Genomic DNA, 24920 nt, shown 5'->3' on the forward strand with positions numbered 1-24920 from the left:
AATGTGTTCATTGTTTTAAGCTAAGAGTTATGACAAAGGAGTCAAAAGGTTAAAAAAACTACAAGTTTAAAATGTAAAAAAGTTACATTAAGTTAATGTTAATTTATTATTGAAGAAATTTTTTTATAAACTAGTATAGTCTAAGTGTATAGTGTTTATAAATTCTATAGAGGTGTACGGTAATGTCCTAGGCCTTTACCTTCACTCACAACTCACTCACTAACTCACCCAAAGCAACTTCTAGTCCCGCAAGCTCCATTCATGGTAGGTGCTCTATACAGATATACCATTTTTTATATTGTATTCCCTATTTTTATTATACCTTTTCTATGTTTAGATACACAAATAGATACCATTATATTACAGTTGCCTACACTATTCAGTACAGCAACATGCTGTACAGGTTTAGAGTCTAGGAGCAAGAGGCTGTACCATATAGCCTGTGTGTAGAAAGCTATAACATCTAGGTTTATATGAGTACACTCTACGATGTTCACACAATGAAAAAATCACCTAACAACGCATTTCTCAGAACATATCCCCTTTGTTAAGCAACACATGGCTGTACTGCAAAATTACATTTTTAGTAATCTATCCAATCCTGGAGATGCTTCCAAGATGGGGACAAAATCAGAAACATGTAGGGTGGTCAGGTAATTTCCCAAGTCTGTTTGGAAGCTCATGGAAATACAGGTAACAATAGTGTAGCCCTATGCAGCCCCCCTTTCCCGGCTAAGCAATGGAACTATGGATCTGGAAGGCTAAAACTGAAAAGTTATCACTGATAACTTGAAAAGCATGAAAAATGTCCCCCTAAGTGAGAAAGTTAGAAGTTCTCCCATGAAATACCCTAACAATGTTAAAGAAGAAAGAAAGAGAGAAAAGTGATAAGAAACCAACTACAGAGCTAATTATTGTGGTGGCTGGGAGTGGCAGGGGTGTACACATGTGAGAGAGAAGAAGATGAATGAATTGGGGGGCTATCATGTGACTAATTTCACAAAGAATTATTAGATAAGTGTCAAAAAAATTCAAATGAAGATTCTTTTTAGTTTTTAACACTGAGTGAAATGACTTGCATGGCTTTGAAAGTACATGTAGAATCACATACCTGAATATTAAATTTTACTTAAGTGAATGAATCTTCCTACCTTCACTGTAGCTGAGTACTGTTCTGCATATTTTTGACACTCGTCCATTTTGCTCTGTTTCATTTCTATTTCAGACACCAACATCTATAAATATACACAGTTTAGAAGAAAAATGACAAGGAATTCAGCTATTCTACTACATAAGATGCTCAGTAACTAAGACATATCTATACCACTTCACGGTATAGCTCCTTAGCCCTTTGTACTTAATATGCAACTTGCCTTATGGGTAAATTACAAACTTCCAGATTAAGCCACAGAAGTGACCCACCCCATGTGGCTTTCAAAGCAGAAATTACTAAACTCCTTAGGAATTATCCAAAAGCAGACTCGATGCCCTTGGCCACCACCTATTCCTGAAAAAAAAAGAGCTATCTGTGACTGGCCCCTAAAGATAGAATAAAAATCGCAAAGCATTCAAACTTTCTGTCAAATGTGGTATTTAATTTTCCATAGATAACCATTTTTACTTATTTAGGAACCAGAAAACTACTGTGGCCAGCAAAGTGTCAAAGAGATTTCTATACCTATGATTAAATAAATTATCATCAGGAATTTGAAAACTATCCCAACACTCTCCACTTTTGGATTACTCATGCTTTCAAAAACTACTTCCAAGAAATAAAAATAAGTCGTGTATGTAGGTTTGGGTTGCAAGATTTTAATATTTTTGATATACTCTCCACCTTCCTCTAAAGAGTTGGTGACTTTTTCATTTAACATAAGAAAGGAAGATGAGGAGCATGACTGACCAAATGCAAACATAACTTCAGTAGAGGGAGTTATTTTTACATACCTTCTGTTGATTCAACTGTGTGGCTAGGGTTTTACTATTTTCAGGCTGATTTTCCTGAATCTTTCTCTGAGTAGTTTCAACCTGCTGGATCCAATCATCTAAAGGGTGGTAAGTATCTCTGTAGTACTTCAGTGATTTGCCAATGCCCTCTAAGTCCCGTAACCTAAGAGAATAGTAACGGAATAGTCACAGTGTCCAACAATATCCATCAGGAGGGTGGAAGATGTAGAGATGGGAGAGACAAAATAACTGGACTGCAATGCACTAAGCACAAGAGGGGTATGTATAAAGAACTCAAGGCTGCAGCACCCTGAGACACACCTCCAAGGGCATTCCTTGTTGGCTTTGGGTTGAATATAAACATTCTGCTCCTTGAGTTGTGCAATTTAGTGACAGTGATTATTCTAAGAACAAGCCCAAGAGGCTAAAGCTAAAAAGCAAGAAAAGTGGAAACTTAACCATAATTATTATCAATTACAGTATCTTGAATAGTAAGGCTTGCATCAAATGGCAGTTCAGTTTTGAAATAACGATAAGGTAGTCCAATGAATGGTTCAACATGGTCTCAGAGAGTATTTTCCAGATGCTGTGATTACATACTTGTCTCTATGATTTTAAAAACTACCACATTAAACCTATGCATCATATTTGTTACAGAGGTAACACATATTTGAACATAATTTTATTTTTTGAGAATGGCACTGTATCATAAAAAGCATTTTATTTGCATTAATATAAGCATGAAAATGAATGAGAAAGGACACAAATTCATTTATTTTAAGATGAACCCTAAAATCTTTTTTAATTCAGTAACTGAGGAAATGATTTTGACTTTCTTGTATCTTCAATTAAAATGAACATCAGGGCATTTCCATTTATTTACATTTCTTAAGTCCAGTATAGAAGCTACACACAGCCCTATCACATGTATGCTTCATGCTCTTACTAAGTCATGGTTATTTGAATATTATAAGTTGGTAATAATTAGAGAACTACATTGTTTTTTCCTTCAGAAAAGGCAAGCAGATTAACTACATAAATGCTAGAATATACGAATAGAAACAGAGTTGAAAACAATGCTTATTTTGAAGTTAAATGTCTTACTAAAGTCGTCCAAGAAAGAAAGAAATATGGCTAAGTGGAGGTATTGTAATTAACAAATTAACTATGGAAGTAAAAAACATAGCCTCATGTTTAGATTTTACTCATTTACCATAGATAGACATTAAATCTGTGCTAAAACTGAACAAAAATGGATACTAACCTGTTGTCAATCTGCACATGAACATTTTGCCACCTTTCAACTAATTGATCTGCTTTTTCTTTGTGCCAGTCAAAATCAAGGTCCCGTTCTTTATACGTTTTAAACATTTCATCACTGATGGCTTTAGCTTTCTGCAACTCATCCTCTAATGCATGGAATACCTGTCTCTTTTCATCTACTTCAGATCTCCATTGCTAAAATACATTAATTGGTAAAAGTTATAAAAATATACAAAATATACATTTTCATATACATATACTTTCATATATACATATACATATGTATATACTTTCATATACAAAATGTTACATTAGTTCAAACTTTACGAAATTTTCAATATTTGACTGTACTCTGATTTTTTAATGACAATTTTAAAGTTCAGCCTAATAAAATTTGTATATCAACAAAATAAAATATATTCCATAGGCAAGTTTGCTACCTCCAATAATAAAGTAAGTCTTTTTCATTGTCTGCTTTTAAGTGCCTACTAATCCCATTGTTAGAAAGGAATACATGCATTAAAAATCACTGACATAACTTTCAAAAATTGATTTGCAATAGTTTCAACACTTGCTAAACAAATACATACAGATGAGCTGAACTACAAGTCTTTTTCCTTTCTCAGATTAACTTTTCTATTTACCTCCTTGATAGCTTAAATTAACTTCTTTTTTAGCAAGTTATCTATTACAAATAATTTAAATAATTTAATTTTTAGCTTCAACTCCTCTTCCTACCAACATGAATTGACTATCAAAAGCTACTGTCAAAAGGGTTCGAACTTCAAATGAGAACTCTCCTCAAGCTAAAATGATTGAACATACTTATTTAGAGTAAGCTGTGAGATCAGAGAGACACAAATGGAATAAATCCATTCAAAAATCCAAGATATTTAATGCTTGATGTTTGAAGATCTAAGTGCTAGAGAAATACCTGTAGAATATGATATTTAAAAATAGCCAAAAGTGAGTCTCATACCTTTAAAGTACTTATTAGATTCTCAATATTATTCTTGTCAGCTATAACTGCTTCTTCTTCACACAGTTTAGTTTCATAGAGTTTTACAAGGGCTTCTGCAGCTTGAGTGTTTTTTAACACCAAGTTAACAGTTTTTAACCTTAAAAAGGAAATTAAACAATAGCCACCTATTGTTAAATGTTTACTTTTGCATAATGTAGTCCTGAAGCACCATTATGACACATGACATAACATGTTCTTCACCTTGGAACACTGATACATTTACCATGAAACTAACATTTTTCTGGCTTTCTTCTTAATAGAGAGTATGTGCTCCAACCCATGCCCTGACCCACAAGTGGTATTCAGCAAGAGATTGCAACATAAGATGGTTTCTTTCTAACTTTATTTAAGTATGAGACGAAAATTCATTGGCTACAACTGCTGAGCTACCCAAATTACACGCAAAATGTGGGAGGACCATACATTACACGCTAATCTCTGAAGCACATCCACTATCAACATAGAGAAGTGTCATCACTCCATAAAAATAACGTATTTCCAGGCTGGAGTGCAGTGGCGCGATCCTGGCTCACTGCAACCTCCACCTCCCAGATTCAAGCAATTCTCCTGCCACAGCTTCCTAAGTACCTGGGACTACAGATGCCTACCACCATGCCTGGCTAACTTTTGTATTTTTAATAGAGATGAGGTTTCACCATGTTGGCCAGGCTGGTCCCAAACTCCTGACCTCAGGTGATCCACCCGCCTTGGCTTCCCAAAGTGCTGGGATTACAGGCATGAGCCACCGCGCCCAGCCAATAATGTATTTCTTAAGACAAAATAAAATGCAATATTTATATTAATAAAAATAAAATTTTAAATTAATAGTAAATAAAAATGAGAGTTGTATGAAGCAATTTATTGAGATAGCAGTTACATACTTATCTATGTAAGTGGAAGACATAGAATAGACTTGGTTCATGTTCTGAAGGACCACATTAAGCTCCGATCGTAGGGTAGGGACTGATGAAGAGGCCGCTGCTTGACTGAAAAACTCCTCACACTTATTTGTGATAGTTCCCAAATCATCCTTAAGTCGTTCCAGCTCTTTCTTTAGTTTCTATAGAACAGAGAACAAACAAAGGTATCAGGCCATCACCTATGATTAGGTGTTTTTCTTAAACTAGTTTAAAAACACACATTTCACATTAAGACCAATGACTTAGAAATATACATATTCTTTGCTTTTTATCAAAGAAACCACGCCATGGCATTCAAGTTTTACAATCAATAATTCCCTTACTGCTCATCTCCTTAGGCTCAACATCTAACTTAGTACTTTTGCACACAGCAGGTGTATAATGACTTTTATTACAAGTCCTTATGTCCTTCATCACAATGAAGGTGAGTGTGTACATATTCTCATGTTTACCTGAGTCAGAGGTAGACTGAATCCTAGTTTATAATCAGCAATAATTACATAATCAGACCTCACCTCACACTAGACTGGCTAGTGTGAGTGTACAAAACTGAACATTAAGAAGTCACAAGAGATGATACATAAGGTCATTAAGAGAGTTAGTTTTTTTCCCAACATATTTATAGCTCTCACCTCTTGTTCTGTGATTCTGAACACACTTTCATGCAAATCATCTCTTTCCAGGGGAGTTCGAATCTGTCTAATCAGCCGATCTTCACAGTTCTCTAACCTAAGTCTAATGTTTCGAACTTCAGAGATGTAGAGATTATAAACTGACTCCTCTTGCTCCTCTGTGAAAATAAATATAATGTTTAGAAAATACCTTGTTTTCTATCTCTTAGAAGCTTCTGTTTATGTTTTAATATGACAACTTTGTTATTACTGGGACATAGCTAGTCAAGCGAATGGTTCCTGTTTTCATCACAAACCCATTCTAAAGGTATAAATCTTAAAACATAAATCTTAAAATTTAAGAAGAATTAATAAAATTTCCCAAATGCCATTTGAAGTACCAATTTCTGATTAAATGCTGTCCAAAGTAATATGTTGCTATTTTACGTTCACAAGAATGTGAATTATATTAGCTACAGATTAATTACAAAAATCAAATAAAAATCCTTAAAAGTAAAAAGTAGGTGAACATTCAATGTTTAAGATTTTTTAAAAATAGAATATTACTAATAAAATTGTCTCTAAAATCAAAAAAGTTCAAAATAAAATCTTTATCTAACAAAAGTTAACTAGGCAAAAACCTTTTGCTTTAATCCTTGTATAAAACCCAAGTTTGGTAAGTGGGAAAATAATTGAATCTTTTCTGAAACTGAAGGATTGCAAAATAGTGAAAATGATGAAAAGTAAGAATTCGTTGTTTGTCCAATCAGTTGGTTGGCACCTTTTATTAATTCATCATTTGGAAACAAATAAATCCCTTCTTGAGTCTTCCTACCTCAAACATGCTTTTACTGTTCCAGAAATTGTGTCTACATATGATAGGCTGAGTGATACTATATACCTAAGATTGAGATTCTCATTGAGAGCAAACATTAGCCAGAACTAAACACCTATGGGGAAAAAAAGACGGGGATCCCCATGCTTTACCTCTTTCTGCAGACTTAAGAAGTTCTTGATAATACTGCTTACATACATTAACCTCCTTTTCCAGTTGTGTTATATCTGAGCCTGAAAAGATTTGGGACTCCTGGCTATCTTCCAGAAAATCTTCAAAACGAGATTGTAGATTACTTAGAACTTGCTGATGTTCACCAGGTAGCATTGTCTTTATCTAAAGAAGACCAAAGACTCATGTAATTCATTCTATTACTAACAGATTTGAATGGGATACACTTCAAATTGGTTGTATGGTATATGCCAATCTAAACGAATAATCATAAATAGAAACATTTGAAATTGACTGTCTTTTTCATTAACAATTTTAATTTTTTTTTTTCTTTTGAGACGGAGTTTCGCTCTTGTTGCCCAGGCTGCTATGGCGCAATCTCGGCTCACTACAACCTCCCCCTCCCAGGTTCAAACAATTCTTTTGCCTCAGCCTCCAGAGTAGCTAAGATTACAGGTATGCGCCACCACACCTAGCTAATTTTGTATTTTTAGTAGAGACAGGGTTTCTCCACATTGGTCAGGCTGGTCTCGAACTCCAGACCTCTCAGGTGATCCGCCCAACTCGGCCTCCCAAAGTCCTGGGATTACAGGCATGAGCCACCACACCCAGCCAACAATTTTAACAACAAAGAAAAACAAGTCTGCAAAACTCAATAAATGAAATCAACTGTACCCATCATTGTATATCCAACAACTACATTCTGTCTCCCTATCTCACAGTAAGCACTGAATGAAATTCATGATTTCCGGATTTCCTCAATTCTTAAAAAGTGCTTTATATGCTGTGGGCATATAACAAATATTCACTGAATAAATGAATATTAGCATGGATTTGCCGGACTCCATCCTATTCTACAGCAAACACAAACACCACCACACATATGAAAAGGCACGCACATTTTTGGACATATTGGGTTAACATATAGATTCACACTTACTGAAGCCACATTGCTGGCTCGAATTCTATCAATTTCATTGATGAGATAATGCCAGGATACTACACTCTTCATGTTTATGTGAGACTCATGCCAAAGAGTCAGGACATTCTGATACTGTTGCTCAATTCTGAAATACATGAAAAAGAACTTAGATTAATCTTTTTACTCCCTCTGAAAACACACTGCAATTTTTCTTTCTGTGTGAAATATTCCATGTTTATTAGTTCTAGAGACTTCTAATCCTGTGGGGCGTTGACAAAGTATTAATTGTTTCTTCAACCTTCAGAGAGCCCCCAAAACTAGATCAATGTTTTCAGCTAATATATACAAACCTGTTGGCAAAGTCCACCGCTTCTTTGTTTGGCGGAGGAACGGTGAAGCACACAGATGGGACCATAGCCTCGTTCCCAGTAGGACTAATGACCTTCCATTTAGCACGATGAGAGTTATTCGCCAAAACACATTCATCATCTTTGTAAATGGTTATCTGGTTTTAAATAAAGAGCAGAGTAACTCAATGAGGTCACTGTTAACTGTTTTCCATACTCAATCCTGGGATTTTTTTTTGTTTTATGAGGGGGGAAATCATCACTAGTTAGCAATATGATCTCATTTACAAAATATATGAATAATGACAGAAACTGGTCTGTTTCTAGGAGTTGCAAGTACCTCAATTTGTCTGTAGTCACAGATAGCTTTGATTGGAATAGAAGTTTTGAGTGGACAGTCAGAATTCCTTGGCTTCAGTTGAATTATTGTTTTTGCTTTTCCCATTAGGCTTGCTATAGTGCTTTTGTACTGCAGAAGTTCTTCTTTCTCTTCCTAGGTAATAAATACAGTGAATTTTAAGAAGTAAAACACTTGTACTCTCCATGCCTTCAGCACTTCACACAAATTAAACTTCATCAGAAAAGTCTTCTCTGACTACCTAGTCTAAATTTTCAATCATTCCCCCTCCACCCTGTCTTGTATCCCTCTTCCTTTCTTTGGTTTCTTTGGTTTTCTTTTTCTTCTTTGACATTTACGCTACCTAACATATTATATAAATTTTACTTATTTATCCTATTTATTGTCTAACTCCCTCTCTAGCATGTAAGCACAATGGTAGAGATTCTTGTCTGCTTTGTTCACTGCTGTAGCTCTAGAACCTAAAACAGTGCCCAGGATATATTAAGAACTTAAAAAGTATTTGCAGAATGAATGACTAAACACACACGTGCACACACACACACACACCCCACTATAAAACCATCTTAAAATATCAAAGCTATCACATAAAAAAACACTTTTGTTGTATTTGTTGCCAAAAGAATACTAAAACTGAATGTGCAAATGTGTAATTGAATTAGTGGGAAATATCAAGAGTGCCAATAAAATACAAAGTTCTGCTCATATAAAACACTAATCTAATCACTTATGCATACTTATAAAATGCATAGGTTTTGTATTAGTACCATTGATTCCTGAACAAGGTCTTCTAGCTTGTGAATGCTGCTTGATCTATCACAGCTGTACTTCCGCTGAATGGCATCTTTTAGATTCCTTAGGTAATCAGTAGCTTCTTTGGCATCATTGAAAAACTAAGGAAAGAAGAAACCTGGCAGTTAAAGTATGTTAAATACCAGCAAAGCACACAGCTGTCACCCTCCAAAACCAAGGTCCTATGTGTACCCCTCATAAGTGAGAACAGAATAAAAGCACAAGATAGCTTAATAGTCACATCCTTCCTTGGACCAAAGAATAACCCTTGAAGTTGAATAGTGTCCAAAGCTTATGTGTATATGATGTTTTGACTCTCTATTATTTTGACTGAAGGTCTGTTTTAAATTAGGATTTAAACAATTTTTAAGTAGGAGTGAAATTCCAAGAATACTTAAAAACTTCTACGATTTTAGAAGTTCAGCAGTTATAGATGGTTGATTCTCTATATGAAAACAGTTCCTAAATAAGAGACACATTTGTAGAGTAGAATAAAGATTTTAGGATATCTTAAGAGATTTTTAAAGGATTCCTGCATTAACAGAATACTTCAATCTATCTCATAGGACATAAAACCAACTCTTCCAGCCTACAAAGGAAACAGTTCACATTATATATATATATGGAAGTTATTATTTTATTGAAGTTATGATTCTACTCACATACCTCGAAATACGCAGTGTTCTCCTTTATGTGCTGCTCCACACACTGGCAGAGCTGTAAGATCCAGCTCCACTGCGTCTGCATTGCTGCTCTGTAGGCCTTAGAGATAAAACAGAGCCATCATAACTAACTGGAGAGAAACAAGGCACACACACCTTTTGATACTGATGCTTCTAAATGCTAACTCCACTATCTAAATAGATGAGCAATTGTTTTGGCAGAATAAGACTTGAAAATCAAGGCAGTGACTGGGCATAGTGGCTCATGCCTGTAGTCCCAACACTTTGGGAGGCCGAGGCAGGCGGATCACCTGAGGTCCGGAGTTCAAGACCAGCCTGGCCAACATGGTGAAATCTTGTCTCTACTAAAAATACAAAAATTAGCCAGGTGTGGTGGCACATGCCTGTAATCCCAGCTACTCGGGAGGCAAGGCAGGAGAATTGCCTGAACCCACGAGGTGGAGGTTACAGTAAGCCAAGATTGCGCCACTGCACTCCAGCCTGGGGAACAAGAGTGAAACTCCATCTCAAAAAGAAAAAAAGAAAAAAAGAAAATCAGGGCAGCACAATTTTCCTCCTATCTAAGTCTTCTCACTTATACAAAGTCAGTCCTAAAGTTAAAATACAAATTTTTAAACCACGCAAGTTGATTTATTTTCAATTTTAAGCTTCTTGAAATTTCTTCTTAAAATATAAGAAAAAAATTAACTCTTGCTACGGGAAAAAAAATATTTAAAAACTAAAATAAATGCAAGCTATCCCTCTTATTTACAAAACCAACGCTTGACTCCTTTGCCACCAGCTCTTACATCTGCTTTGTGAAATCCTCTGGTATGTTTTCTTTTGTGGCACATTCACCTCTCCTTTCTCTGAATTTTTATGGTGCTAGATCATAAAACATACCTTCTAACACAGAAATACATGGTTATGTAGTTTTCTCTTTGTTTTTGCTGGGGTAAGGTTTGGGGAGGGTGGAAAAGGAAATGTGTGTACTCCCAAATCAGTGTAATTCTGAAATTATAATGATGAAAATACTAGGAATTTTTATTTTTATTTTAAAAATGTGTTTCTTGAACTTTAATTCAATACAGAGTGTATCTTTCATGTAAACAATATTGTAGAAAGGATACCTGCTTCCTTAAGGAAACATGAAATATTCTTTTCTATTTAAGGTGCAATTCACTGATTTCCAGAAGAGGGCACTCGAGATGTTTTGATGACTTTTAAGTAAGCCTGTCATTTTTCCTCCTTTTGGAAAAGCTCATTCCTGCTGAGCTATAGTTAGGCAGCATTTCCAAATGGAATGTATGATGCAGCATTGAAAATCTGGCAACATATCATGATCATATTCTACCTCAAATTAAGCTACTTTCAGTAAATTGGCTAGAAAACATGTATCATATATTCTTTTTTCATATAAAACATGAAACAGTATTGATAATTAACTAAATATTATCCATGTACCCAAACAAGACACTGGATAGGCCAATGGGATCATAAAGATGACCAAGGTTTCATTTTACTTAAGAAATTTTTCATTAATTAAATTATAATTTCTACATAAAAGTGATCAGAGTGACATTCACATGTTCCATTCCCATCAAAATTCTTGGCCCATAATCGTATTTCCTAACAGTTTTCATCTCTCTACCCTAAGAAATACTCTCTCTTTTTAGTTTATTAGTGTACAAAACCACATACCAGGCCCTCCATTATTCTACTTTCCTTTCCCAAAAGGTTCCCTACTCTTCTATGTTTTTAACATTCATATGTGACATTTCATGTAGACACAAAACTGTATTTTATATAAAAGATCATACATACATCCCTAAAACTTCCTGATGGGCCTAGAATTATACTAATATTTTGAGTTATTATGATTTCAGCGAACCTATCAGATTCCTTTTCTCAATTGTGAGTTTGAAGCATGACAACTTTCAGGACAAGCATCATTTTTTTTTCCTCTGGCAAAATATCACATCTGACTGCCTATGAATGACAATTCCTAAGCCCATGTGTGACAATCCCTACTTTCTTACATAACCCCCCATCCTCCATTCAGAAAGTCACTAACTCTGTCTAATATACAATTTAAAACATTGTTCCAACTGCACAGGCAACCTGATAAATCCCATCTCAATTTTTCACTTCTGAATTTGAAATGTTCACTGCACATTATAAAGCCTTGTCACGATGCTGTCCCAATATACCTCACAAAACCAGAGCATAAATGAAAGTAGTAAACTGAATCATAACAGCTGGTATTTTTTTGAGAACACATAATGTACCAAAAACTATACTAAGCAATAAGAGTAAATTATTTCCTTCTTATTCTCATCACAACTCTATGGATTAGAGGTAATTTCTCCCATTTTTGGTAGGAAAATGAGGCTCGGCAAGACTATGTCACTTGTGCAATGTTACACAATCAGAAATAAATAATATGGCAATGCTTATATAGAGAAGGTATACATATAAAGGTATTTATATTTACAGTAATACATCTTCTCAGCCACAGAGACTGACAAGGGTACTTTTATTCTAAGTGATGGGTGACATACTTAGAGCCAGAGAACAGAAGGCAGTCAGTACAATTTGTCAGAAACATTATTTTTGAGCCAGGTTTTAATAAAAGTTAGATGGTTTGTAATTTTCAACTGCTCAGCAATAAAAGAATCTGAAGGGAAATAATCATATCAATATTCAACCACTGTCCAGCTTACCTCAATAGTTAACCGGGCTGGATGGTTTTCTAGAAGTAGCTGCTCTGCTATCTCTTGAACTGATTTAATATTTTCTTCCTTTTGATCAAGTTCTCTCATTAACTCCTTCAAGAAAGAATTAAGAAGTGTGTTAGAAAAATATATAAACCTAAAATGCAACCCTAGTATGCAAGTACAAAGGGTGTACTTACAGCATGATAATCTTTTTTCCTAGCTACATTGGTGTTTCTCTCACTCCAGTCATAAGCAACTTCCTCCTCTTCTTTTTCATTCAACCAAATAAGTTCATTAGTCGCACGACTTACAAAATTATGGAGTGTATCAAGGTGCCGTTCCTGATTCCTGGATGTATTCTTTAGTAAGGAAAATCATCATAAGAATCATGTTTTTGCCAAATACAGATAAGGGAAACAGAAGTTTTTAAAAAAAAACTTACCAAGAGTTTTGCATACTGACTCTCTAATCTGTGCAACTTTTCTGCATAAGTCAGTTTAAGAGGTGCTGTCATTTGAATCTATAACATGAGATTAAAAAGACACTCCAGTTAGGAATCTGAAGGAATTCTGACTCACACTTAATGTATCTATTATTGATTTACAGGGTCTTTATGTAAAAAGCAAAACAAGAGTAAACTAAAACAAAATATATACAAATTTTAAATTCACATACCTCACTGATTTTAGCTTCTTTGAGGCTAGATTCAAATTCTTCAATAGCTCTATGAACATTTTTATGATTTTCTAAATGGCTTTCAACACTTGGCAAATCTGAGCCCCATTCAGTGCGGTCCAGTTGTACCTTCAAACAGTAAAATACTAAGTTTAGAAAAGAAATTGCTAACAATAAAGACGGAAACACTCAGGTAAAGTAAACTCTGTTTTACCTGCATCTCTTCAACCCAGTTCAAAAGATCCTGAACAAATTTCATGTTGATTTCCTCTTCTGTTAAATTTTGATCTAGCAAAGAAGACTTTAGAAGGGGTTTTCGGATCTGCATCAACTTCAGAGTTTGCAATGAATTTGGCTCTACTCCTGAACTGAAATTTGGAACTGATCCTGATGGGAAACCAGGTGTATAAGCTGGAGTGACAGATGGAGTCAGGCGGGAAGTCATCCCTGATGACAGGCCAGAAGTCATACTAGAAGAGGTTAGGGAAGGTGTTAAACTCTGGGTCAGCCCTGAGGTGAGACTAGGGTGTAAGGTCTGCGCAAATCCTGAGTTTAAACTTTGAGTGATTCCTGATATCATGAGCTTTGTCTGTTCTGTTGTCAGCATGCGTCCTTTGCTGTACACAGAAGAACATTCGTTTCTTAAGGCCATAATTTCATCACGCAGTTTTGCAACCCTGAAAAGAAAATCCAAAGGGATAAGGTGAAATACAAAAGGCACTTGTCAAAGAGTGAACTCTAATGTAAATTATAGGCTTTAGTTAATAATGATGTATCAATATTGGCTTATCAGTTTTAGCAAATGTGCCACACTAATGCAAGACGTAAATAACAGGGGAAGAGGGAGGTATAAGGGAGCATATGGGAACTCTGTATTCTTCACTCAATTTTTCAGTATGCCAAAACTGCTCAAAAATATAAACAAGAAAAACGAGGAGATAATTGTAGTTATATTGGTAAAATTTTGCATCATGATTTTTTTCAATGAGCACTGTACTATGAGGACTTTCAATCTTATTTGTCTTTATAACTATCATTTATAATGAATACAATTACTATAGCATATGATCATTTTTACATTTATGTATATATTTTTCATATTTAGAATTACTATAGATTCCTAAAGGTGAAATTACCGGGTCAAAGGATCATTTAAAATTTTTGCATTTATACATTCATACTCACACACACAGTAAGAGAGAGAGAAAGAGAGAGAGAAACTATAGCCTGAAATATTCCATACCTACCCCCGAACACACACTTCTCAGTGATAAAGGTTTTCATACACATATTTTCTTTCAAGATTTTGTTATGAACATTTTCATAATAGGATAAACCGAAAACTAAAAAGCTGAATTAAAAATGACACTTTTTGGCCAGGCACGGAGGCGCATGCCTATAATCCCAGCATTTTGGGAGGCCAAGGCAGGTGGATCACTTAAGGTCAGGAGTACAAGACCAGCCTGGCGAACACAGTGAAACCCCGTCTCCACTAAAAATACAAAAAATTAGCCAGGCATGGTGGTGGGTGCCTGTAATCCCAGCTACTAGGGAGACTGAAACACGAGAATCACCTGAAGCCAGGAGGCAGAGGTTGCAGTGAGCCGAGATCGTACCACTGCACTCCAGCCTGGGTGACAGAGCAAAACTGCATCTCAAAAAAAAAAAAAAAAAAAAAAAAGACACTGTCTTATATTTTTTCTCTTTCAAACATCCCATGAATACTTTAAATATATGTAAATGTATGTATGTAACATACATACATCTAGTGTGTTCATTTTAATAAGTTAGCTCCTGCAGCAGTATTATATGTACCATAAAATATTTTTTCTATTGCTAATCTTTAAAAAACAAATATCTACTTAAACACCAAAATATACAAAAATGTGACACATATTTTCAACTAAAAAAGAGCAAAGAAATATATTTCATAAAATTTTCATATTCTACATTCCTATTTCAAATGCCCATGAAACAGTTATACAAAAAAAGGACAGAGAAAGAATAAGTAGCACTCTTACCTCTGTACCAATTGATCTGCCTGGTAGTATTTTCCATCAATAAGAATCTGTACATCAATTACATGCTGGCGTAAAAGGTTCTCACATTCAAGTATATACCCGGCAATTTCTGCTTCATTCTGAAACTGCACTCCTGATTCTAATCTTTTAGAATCCTGTATTTTAGAAGAACGCAGTATTAATTCTGTGAAACAAGTTTAAAAACGACCTCAAATATAAAACATCAAATATTGGAACAGAAGCCTACTTGGGCTTTCTTTAGTTTTCCTTGTTGGTTCAAAAACATGTTTTCCCTCTTCTTGTCTCTCAGAGAGCAAACACCAATCACAATCTTTAACAAACTTTAAGTTTCAGTGGAGAATAGTATCAAGAATCAACCAAACATTATGCAAAAGTTTTAGTTCATCCAAACGCACAGTGAATCCTCTACACCACAACTTCAATGGCTCTTAAAATTAACTTACAGACTGAAGAGCATTTCGAGCAAGTATTAGTTTGTCTTCACAGATGACACTGTCCCTCTGAACTCGGTGGGCAATCTGTTGCAACATTTCTAACCTAAAAGATGAGACAAAATAAAATAAAGCTTTTCCCTTTGAAGTCAAAGAGCTCGCCATTCCTGAAAAGTGCTGCCCATCAAAAAGTAAACACAATCCCACACCAATGATTCAATACCTGCGTCCATCAAAGGATTCATTGCCGAAGCTAATGCAAGAGTTGATCAGTGTTGGACCATAATGAACCGAGAGAAGATTTTCATTCGAATCAAGACTGGTTCGAGTGCTGGTAGTGTTACTAAACACAGAATCACTGCTACGGTAACTATAACTACTACTGTGCATTTTTATTCCTGAAACTATGTTCTTTCTTTGATCATTCAAAGTAGACTGAAAGGTAGGAGGTCTGGAAAAAGCTCTACTTCTAACGGTGAAAAGTGGCAGCTGAATATTACAGCTTTTAATGGCTCCTTAAATATGCTTCAACATGCATATGCAACACACAGCAAATAATATGCTGATAACTATTCAAAAGAATCTAGCCTAAAGCCATTCGCTTGCTAGCTGAGGTTTGCCTTTTGTAGCTTGTATTAAAACCCTACAAGTATGAACAAAGCAGGCAGATTGGGCGTCACTGCAAAGGATATGCCAAATATTTGCACTAAGAGTCATCCAATTGCAACCACCTAAAAAACAACTCAGATGCCTCACAGATGTCCAGGATAACTAGTAAAGATTATTCTGGCAATACCAATCATTAGCTAAAAGAACACAAATATCCAGTCATAGTCTGACTTCTGAAAAGACCAGGTCTGTGCTGAATAATGTAAGGAAGGCAAACAGCTAGAAATTATGAAGTACCTATAAACAAATGAATTTGATAAGAAGAAAGCACACTTCCATTTTAACCACCATGTCATTTGTTTATTAGGTTAAATTAATGAAAAAAATATCAATTTACTTTTCTTTATATGACATGCTCCCAGTAATGTTACTTCTAAACCTTCTATAAAGTGCCAAGTAGAATACTGAAGCAATGCTTACAAATTTGTCTGTGCTTGTTTTTCCATTCTATAGGGTATTACATGGCATAAGAACGCTGACTCTTTTCCATTTGTTTTTCATACACTTCCATGCCACATAGCTATTATTCGCAATACATAGACAATGCCAAAAAACTTGCATGAAGAAACATGAAGGCATTTATCCAACCAGGCTCCTAAATATTTTCCTACCTCCAATAACACTGTTACTTCTCCACTCTAAGAATAGATATTTTTCTTTTCAGGGATCAAGAAAGGGGAAACTTGAGAGTGACACATCAATCGCTTCTCAGCCTATTGGCTAAGATCAAGTGTGAGAGTACCACATCAAATACAGTGAGTGAACAGAACAGCTCAAAACAATAACAGTGGCACCTAGCATTTATTAATTATTATGTGCAATAAATTAATCATTTTAGATACATAACTCATCTCATAACCACCCAATGTAGTAGGCACTATTACATCCTGTTTACAAATGAGGAAACCGAGGCTTAAACAGTTAAAGAATTTGTCTAAGATCATACAACTTTGCAGGCTGAGCTAATAATCTAATTTAAAATTGAGTGGCTTCTAGGCCCTGAACTCTCAACCACTCTCTGCTTTCTTTTATGAACATATCTTAAAATTCAGCTACTGTTCTGATGCCTAAAAATCTACTCTGTATCCTCTGGAATACTTCTCCATTATTTCAAATGATTAATGTAGTATCTCATTTTAATCACCCAGAATTACCTCTTCCGTAAAAGCTGCATCCTGTATATTTTTGGCTTGTTTTGGTTTTAATAATCCAGTTACGTACACATATTACACTTTAACATAAATGTAATCAGTAATTTAATAAAGGACTGACATGTTAGACTTGCTCTCATATATTTATTTTATGCATTATTTCACAATGTTGAATCTTGAAGTCAACGTATAAGGCACAGAGAACATGACAATACTGATCACCTCTAATGTGTGTCAGGCGCTGTGTAAAGCATTGGCAATGCAAGGGACAGAAAAAAACAAGGGTTTCTCTCCACATTTTTTGGAGGTCATATCTGTGGAACAGGCAAGCCTTAAGCAATAACAGAAATAAATATAAAAATATAACCAAGATAAGCACTATGAAGGAGCAATACATGTAAACATGAGAATTTTAAGCAAGATATCTGAACTAGCCTAGGAAACTATGGAAAGTTTCTTGAGAAAGTAATGTTGGAGCTGAGATCTGAGAATGTTTAGGTGTAAAGCAGCCAGTGTAGCTGCTGTGCAGAGAGCAAAGGGGCTGGAAAGGTGTGTCTGACCACACAGGCCTTACCCTGTAATATGGTTTGCCTGTGTCCCCACCCAAATCTCACCTTGAATTGTAATAATCCTCATATGTCAAGGGTGGGGTCAGGTGGAGATAATTGAATCATGGGGGCGATTTCCCCCATACTGTTCTCATAGTAGTGAATAAGTCTTATGAGATCTGATGATTTTATAAATGGAAGTTCCCCTGCACAAGCTCTTGCCTGCTGACATGTAAGATGTGACTTTGCTCCTCATTCGCCTTCCACCATGATTGTGAGGCCTCTCCAGCCGTATGGAACTGTGAGTCAATTAAAGCTCTTTACTTTATAAATTACCCAGTCTCGGACATGTCTTTATTAGCACCATGAGAATGGACTAATACACCCTACAAGGTCTAGGTCCTATAGACATCATGGCTAATGAGGAACACAGATCACAATACCCAGGTACCAGGTTAAGACTGTAACGGAGACAAATTCATCCAACAAACATTTCCTGAAGATTAAATGGTACCTTCCGAGGCAACTGGGTATAGTGAGAGACAAAATGACAAAGAGCTAGTGATGATTTCACGGAGTAAACGCACTTGTAGAAGTGTGGCAGAAAGGGAACCTGAACTAACATTTATTGAGTGTGTTCTAGACACCATCCATCACCCTTTAAATGAAGGCAAGCTAGATTTTGGTTTCCACTGCCCCTTGGAAAGAGAACTACAGCAAAAAATGTAATAAGAAATAAAATCAGTTCATTGTTGACCTATAAGCTTTTAGATCCAGGCCCTGGTGACTTAAGGTCAAGATGAGAAATCACAAGTAATTTTGACTGGTTTTAAAACTGTAAAGCCTTATTAGATGAGACTTCACATACCAATCCAGCCTAGCAGGTCATTTATATACATATTACTTCACTGATTGACTCCTTAAAATCTCTTAGAAAAGTTTCTAGATAAGAAAATGGAGGATCAGAAAGATTAAGTGACTTATCTAAGACCACGTAAACAGAGGTGTAACTTAAGTTCTTTCACAAGAACACAGAGGCCCCTCTGCGCTTGATATTCATGGCAGAAAACACCTCTGGCCTACCTTTCTACTTCTGGACGAAGTGCCTTCTCTCTCTCAAGCATAGCAATAATGAGTTTCCCCCACTCTTTTTCTATGTCATTTGGATGATAACCTTGAAGGAGCTTGATGCGTCCAAATTCTATCCAAATCTTGAGAAAAAAAAAAAACTTTAATGTGAAGCAAAAATAAAAACAAAACAAATCAAAGATTATGCTTGACAATATAAAGCAAATCTGAGCTTACCTCTAATAATTTATATAGGCGTTTAATTTTTGATTTTTCTGTCTCCTTTGGTGGAATTTCTGTTTCTTTAAACTGTAAATACTGATTATAAAGTGCCTAAAATAAAAAGGACAATTAAGGACCAAACTTAAAAGATCTGTTTTCATTATCTCACTAAGTCACCATTTCAAGTGTTATGTACTGTATCATATGCAGTCAATGGAATTCCTTTGTTAAACTGACACTCAAAGACAATACCAATTTCTAGCCAGTTGGTGATGTGGGTTATCTAAAATTTGATGAGGGTGTAATTATTGATGTGAGCCATGCTTTAGTGCCACACGGGGATCTGGATAATAATAAACCACGCAGTGTTTACTAGTGCTCTACTAAAAACCTCTCGTCCTCCAAACAAGAAAACATACCCTTTAAAAGATGCACTTCCCAAATGCTGTACTTTAGCTTTCAGTCTTTGGAAACATAATTTGAAGCAATTCCCATTAAGAAAGGAACAAAACCACTCTCTTCTATTGCATGGTTCTATCCTTCAAAAAAAAACTTCTTAGCAGAAAGGGCTAAAATTTGGTTTCAATGTCCCAATGGCCAATGTAAACATATTTTTTTAAACAAATGAAGATAGATGCTATTAGTTGATGGGGCTATTATTACAGAAGTTTCAACCGTATAATTAAATTATTATCTAGTTTGTATATATTAATTTGGGAACCTCTTAAATATAGTGTATTTATTAAAAGGGACCTTCATAAAAATTATGTAGATAATGCATCTCCATATTTAATAGAATAAGTGTGTACTAATTACTTCATTCTAATTCATGTAGCTATAAAACAAGACCCTGTAAATCTTTAGGCTGACACATTTCTGAAAGATTCTATTCAAAGTTCTGCTAATGCAATTATCTGGCATTTCCCCATGATGTATTTTCCTTTCTAATCTATGTCTTGTTCTAGTCATCAGCAAGTACTCTGATCACTTCTTCTATAACTAAGGATCTACACTAATCAGAAGCCAGTACAATTCATCCAAGGGTCTGAACAATAGAAATCCATTTGGAAATAAATGTATTGGAACATGAAATCTGAAAATTGTTTTGAAATCAGAATGCAATGTTTCAGGATGTCTGTTGGTCATTAAGCACCAAATGCTCGTATGTGCTAAACACTGTTCATGGCACCACATGGTAGTTGTAGGGAAAAGTTTTCCTGCCCTGGAAAATTACATGTCCATGTAGGGAAACATCACACAAACAGCTTGAGAACACTTAAAAAGTATCATATCATCAGATGCCAAGTAAATTCATGCCAAGGACAAACTCTCTGTGGCAATGGGAATGAAAGCTGTTCCACAGATGTTCTGTACGGAAGCAGGAGCACAATGAGTAACTCTAATGGAGCTCACCCCGGGTTGTTACAGTTTTCTCTATCCCAGTTTGATCATGAAAATAAAGTTTACAAACCAAGGAAGTAAGGCTTTGTAGGCAATATTCGCATTATCAGCTTCTAGAAATAAAGTAGACCACCTTGCTATTATAAAACCACATATGCAAAAGAGACAACTTACCCTTTAATACGTTTACATATTTATAATGACCTTTTTTTTTTTTTTTTTTCAAATGGAGTCTTGCTCTCTCACCCAGGATGGAGTGCAGTGATGCGATCTCGGCTTACTACAACCTCCACCTCCCAGGTTCAAGCGATTTTCCTGCTTCAGCCTCCTGAGTAGCTGGGATTACAAGTGTGTGCCACCATGCCAGGCTAATTTTTACATTTTTAATAAAGATGGTGTTTTACCATGTTAGCCAGGCTAGTCTCAAACTCTTGATCTCAGGTGATCCACCCACCTCGACCTCCCAAAGTGCTGGGATTACAGGCATGACCCACTGCACCCGGCTTATAATGGCTTTTATATCTGCAATGTCTGCCTCAAAAGCGTGCCCTAAGTTTTTCACTATTAGAAAATGTTTTACTAAAACATAAATTCACTTATACGGGAAGTCAGACATGTATTTTCAAATTCATGGTGAAATACAGTGTGTACCTCTTCCTGCACAAAAAATGCCCTCTGAAGCAGTTTTTAATAGGACTCAACCACAGGCACACCCCCAATCCAGTGCCACATTTGTGTGTACTTCCCAGGGGCCCTCCTACCTCAGCCATCCCCGGGAACTTCAAGCATTTCCTATGTACTAAAATCAATTCGACAATGCAGTTTCAGAGACTCTCTCAAATTAAACCTTTAACCTCTCAACCAAAGCTGAGAGACTACAGCTAATCTGTTTTAACTGTTAATGTTTTACCTCCATTTTCTCTGTATAATAAGAGAGATGAGTAAACAAAAATTTTGCCTACTTATTAATGGCTTTCCAAGGGCAACTTTTGTTGAATTTCTAAAATTACAGAATTATTATAGCATTACTTAAGGGTTTATAATCGAATCAATCCTATGTAATTTCTATAGTGACACTAACCTTCAGTTCCACAGGATTATTAGGAAATGTTCTCTCAGACATTGTGGTCACATGGTGTCTAATCCATTGGATGAGGTAGTTCACCATATTCTGGTATTCAATCCATTTGACTTCAACATCCTAGAACAATCAAATGATAGAAAAGGTTCACATCTGTAGATAATAGCATTCATATCTAAGACAATTAAGTTGGAAGTCATTCTGTAAACGTACGTATTTGAAGCCTGACAGATAGAACCAGCTAAATGTTTTCTTACTTTCACCCAGCCCCAATCCCTGTCACATAAACACCTTTAAGAAGATGCTATCAACATTTGGCCACTAACACTAGCCTTATGAATGCCAATTCTGATCCAAAGAAAGGGGCTGCCTGGAGTATTGTATTTAGAAGGCTTTTGAGGCTCAATCTAAGCACTACAGAAAAAATCCAAAGTCAATTTGGGGTGTTTACCAGGGCTCAGGATGGGGGAGTAACAACTTGCATAAGCCAAGTTAGTTGCCACCTTTGCCAACTATTTTAGATCTAAATCTACTATGTATAAGACTTACCCAATATGTAGGAAACCAGATATGTATGCAAACTACAGGAAATGTATATGGTGGGATTATCCAAGTAACTCATTAGGCAAACTCTTTAAAAATGGAGGAAACTGGAAGGCTACCAACTGCTCTGTTTAAGTATTTGATGAATGCTTATTATGTTCAAAGGTTGTGCTGAGTGTTATAACAAAAAAATACTTTAAGACATAATACCTATTGTCAAGTTACTGTCTAAATGCAGAGGCAAGAGAGATACATAATATAAACAGGCAAAATGAAGAGCAGTATTTAATTAAGTGTTGAAATGTTGAAATAAATGAAATGGGTAGTATATGCTAGTTGAGATAAGAATCAGGCAAGCATATCTGTGCCTTAAAATAGTTTCTAAAGGCTTCTTGGGAAAGGCAGCATCTGAGATGTTCTGCAATGACTGGTAAGTAATTATTGGTGGGGGGAGGTGAGTGGGGGCGCTGAAAAAGTGGACAAAAGGGGAGTCCCAAGTGAGTAAGGACACTGACATGGAAATGCCCTGTCTACCAGTAAACAGTTCATATTGGGAAATCATAGCTAAAAAATGTAGGTAAACAGAATAAATATATGCAGTTTTAAATGTCAGAATATCTAGATTGCATTTAACTTTGCAAGGAATATGTAGCCACTGAAAATTTTCAAGCTAAAGACATCAGGTTTTAGACAGATTAATTTGGCAACAGTGTGCAGAGGCAGTGGGAAGAAGAACAAAATGGAGATGGAAAGCTGTAAGAAAGCTAGCAGCCTAGTTCTGCAGTGATAGGCAGCAGGATCAACATGGAGGTAGTGAGAAGCAGCAGCAAGAGATGGCCAAAAGAAACATTCTGAAGCAACACTCAACACTGAATAGTCAGCGGTGAGCATGGGAACAGGCTACTCAGGGACCCAAAGAGCATGAAGCCTTTGAAAAGAAGAACCTGAGGAAGAATATGGAAACAGGTCTAGAAATAGCACACAGAACTGACAGAAGCAATCAGAAAAGGGAGCTCCTAATCCAAGGGAGCTAATCCAAGATGAGCTCCTAAATCTTCAAAGTAATGTAGGGGGAAAAGGTATCTGCAAAGAGGAAGGCAGAAATCCAAGTGAAGGGGCTCATTCCCAAATATGTGACACATACAGGGTTTCCTGTTCTCTTCCAGAAATGCATAAGCACTTGTTAGCATAACCACCAAAAAAAAAAAAAAAAAATGCATCACTGAAGTGAATTATACAAACCTTTAAGAAATAGTAGACTAATAAAGAGCTGAAAGCTATGTGTCAGAGACCTTCCCTGCTTACTAAGTGGCTCTGCTACTTTGGTCAAATCCAATAACTTTCCTCTGGAGCCCTCCTTTAAATCCTAAAAGTGTTATCTAGCCAACATTTCATAGAATTGTATGAGGTAACAAATTTGAAATTGTTTTCAAAAGTGAGATATTTTATACATACAAAAAGATAGCAAATACAGCAATGTAAAACAGCACCCAGCTAAAAATGGAAAACTCTAACTTTCAGAAAGTTAAAGCTTTTATTTATAAAATTATCAGTAACTATAAATAGCCTCTTTTATTTATGACACAAAAGTTTTAATGAGTTATACTTTAAATTTAATGGTAGAATAATATCATGAAATACACATAATATCAATTCATCAAACAGCATATTAACTCAAATTCTTTAAAATATATTCAACATTCAAAAACTGCAAAAAATATTATCAGTAAATGCAGTCAATTGGTCATTACTGAATCAACAGCTTCCAGTGTGGAAAAATCAATACTCACATTTGCACCAATGCCTTCCCCACCTTCAGGGACTTTAGGAAATGCATCATAGAGAGATGATACATAAGTTATTACTGATTTTTCATCAGGTGAGGAGACATCGACATCTAAAAACAGAAACATAAATTAATTATTTCACAAGGTTGACAAATTACTTTTGATCAGACTTTCATGCCAGTCCACATATAATCAAGAAAACAACTCACCTTCAGGGTCCAGAAGTCTTATAACACCAATTTTTTCTGCTACATAAAAAGCATGCTCTAAATTTGCAAGGTTGCTTTGAACAGCAACAGTATTCATATCTATCAGGTCCGGCCTAGGAAAAAATTCACTGTGTTAATTAGGCTTTCTCATGTGCCAATTCAACATTACATTTATATATGTTTCCATTTACATAACAGCGTCTGCTAATATTAATACCAAGCCTGCGTTAAAATGCAGACACTTTCATCAAACATTTAACATTGCTCACTTATCTCAGAAACTTTTATATCTAAAGCAAATATAACATGGAAAATATAACAATTTGAAATACATAAATTTCAACAAAGTCTACAAATACATCATAGTCAGAATATATACGAGTATTTGTCCTAGTCAACTGATTTAAGCTATATACTACTTCAACAGCATCTTTCCAATCCAACCAACATCTTATCAGTATTTCTCCTCAAAGACAAAAAGTTTGTAGCTTAGTACAATACTGCGTCCATGGCCTCCCCATTGCACC

The 24920-nt window shown here is 35.6% G+C and overlaps 1 protein-coding gene across 5 annotated transcripts in view; it reads right to left on the bottom strand.

The window, feature by feature from the left end:
• Positions 1-24920, bottom strand: part of LOC112623776 (dystonin) — a 485036-nt gene that overhangs the window by 161223 nt on the left and 298893 nt on the right. For 3 of the 5 annotated variants that reach the window (XM_025384438.1, XM_025384439.1, XM_025384440.1), the window contains 24 exons: positions 24394-24506; positions 24188-24294; positions 21855-21974; positions 19388-19483; positions 19166-19293; positions 15727-15820; positions 15263-15417; positions 13456-13918; positions 13242-13370; positions 13009-13086; positions 12764-12925; positions 12573-12677; positions 9854-9949; positions 9163-9288; positions 8378-8530; positions 8041-8195; positions 7709-7835; positions 6750-6933; positions 5784-5941; positions 5113-5291; positions 4190-4328; positions 3212-3405; positions 1948-2110; positions 1152-1235 (listed from right to left, as the gene is read on the bottom strand). In XM_025384438.1, the coding sequence (XP_025240223.1) occupies positions 1152-1235; positions 1948-2110; positions 3212-3405; positions 4190-4328; positions 5113-5291; positions 5784-5941; positions 6750-6933; positions 7709-7835; positions 8041-8195; positions 8378-8530; positions 9163-9288; positions 9854-9949; positions 12573-12677; positions 12764-12925; positions 13009-13086; positions 13242-13370; positions 13456-13918; positions 15263-15417; positions 15727-15820; positions 19166-19293; positions 19388-19483; positions 21855-21974; positions 24188-24294; positions 24394-24506 (3508 nt within the window). Of the gene's footprint in view, positions 1-1151; positions 1236-1947; positions 2111-3211; positions 3406-4189; positions 4329-5112; positions 5292-5783; positions 5942-6749; positions 6934-7708; positions 7836-8040; positions 8196-8377; positions 8531-9162; positions 9289-9853; positions 9950-12572; positions 12678-12763; positions 12926-13008; positions 13087-13241; positions 13371-13455; positions 13919-15262; positions 15418-15726; positions 15821-15937; positions 16313-19165; positions 19294-19387; positions 19484-21854; positions 21975-24187; positions 24295-24393; positions 24507-24920 lie in introns of those variants that run through there. The other 2 variants (XM_025384441.1, XM_025384443.1) reach the window with 2 other exon arrangements.

This window comes from Theropithecus gelada, chromosome 4 (genome assembly GCF_003255815.1).
Source record: "Theropithecus gelada isolate Dixy chromosome 4, Tgel_1.0, whole genome shotgun sequence".
NCBI lineage: Eukaryota > Metazoa > Chordata > Mammalia > Primates > Cercopithecidae > Theropithecus > Theropithecus gelada.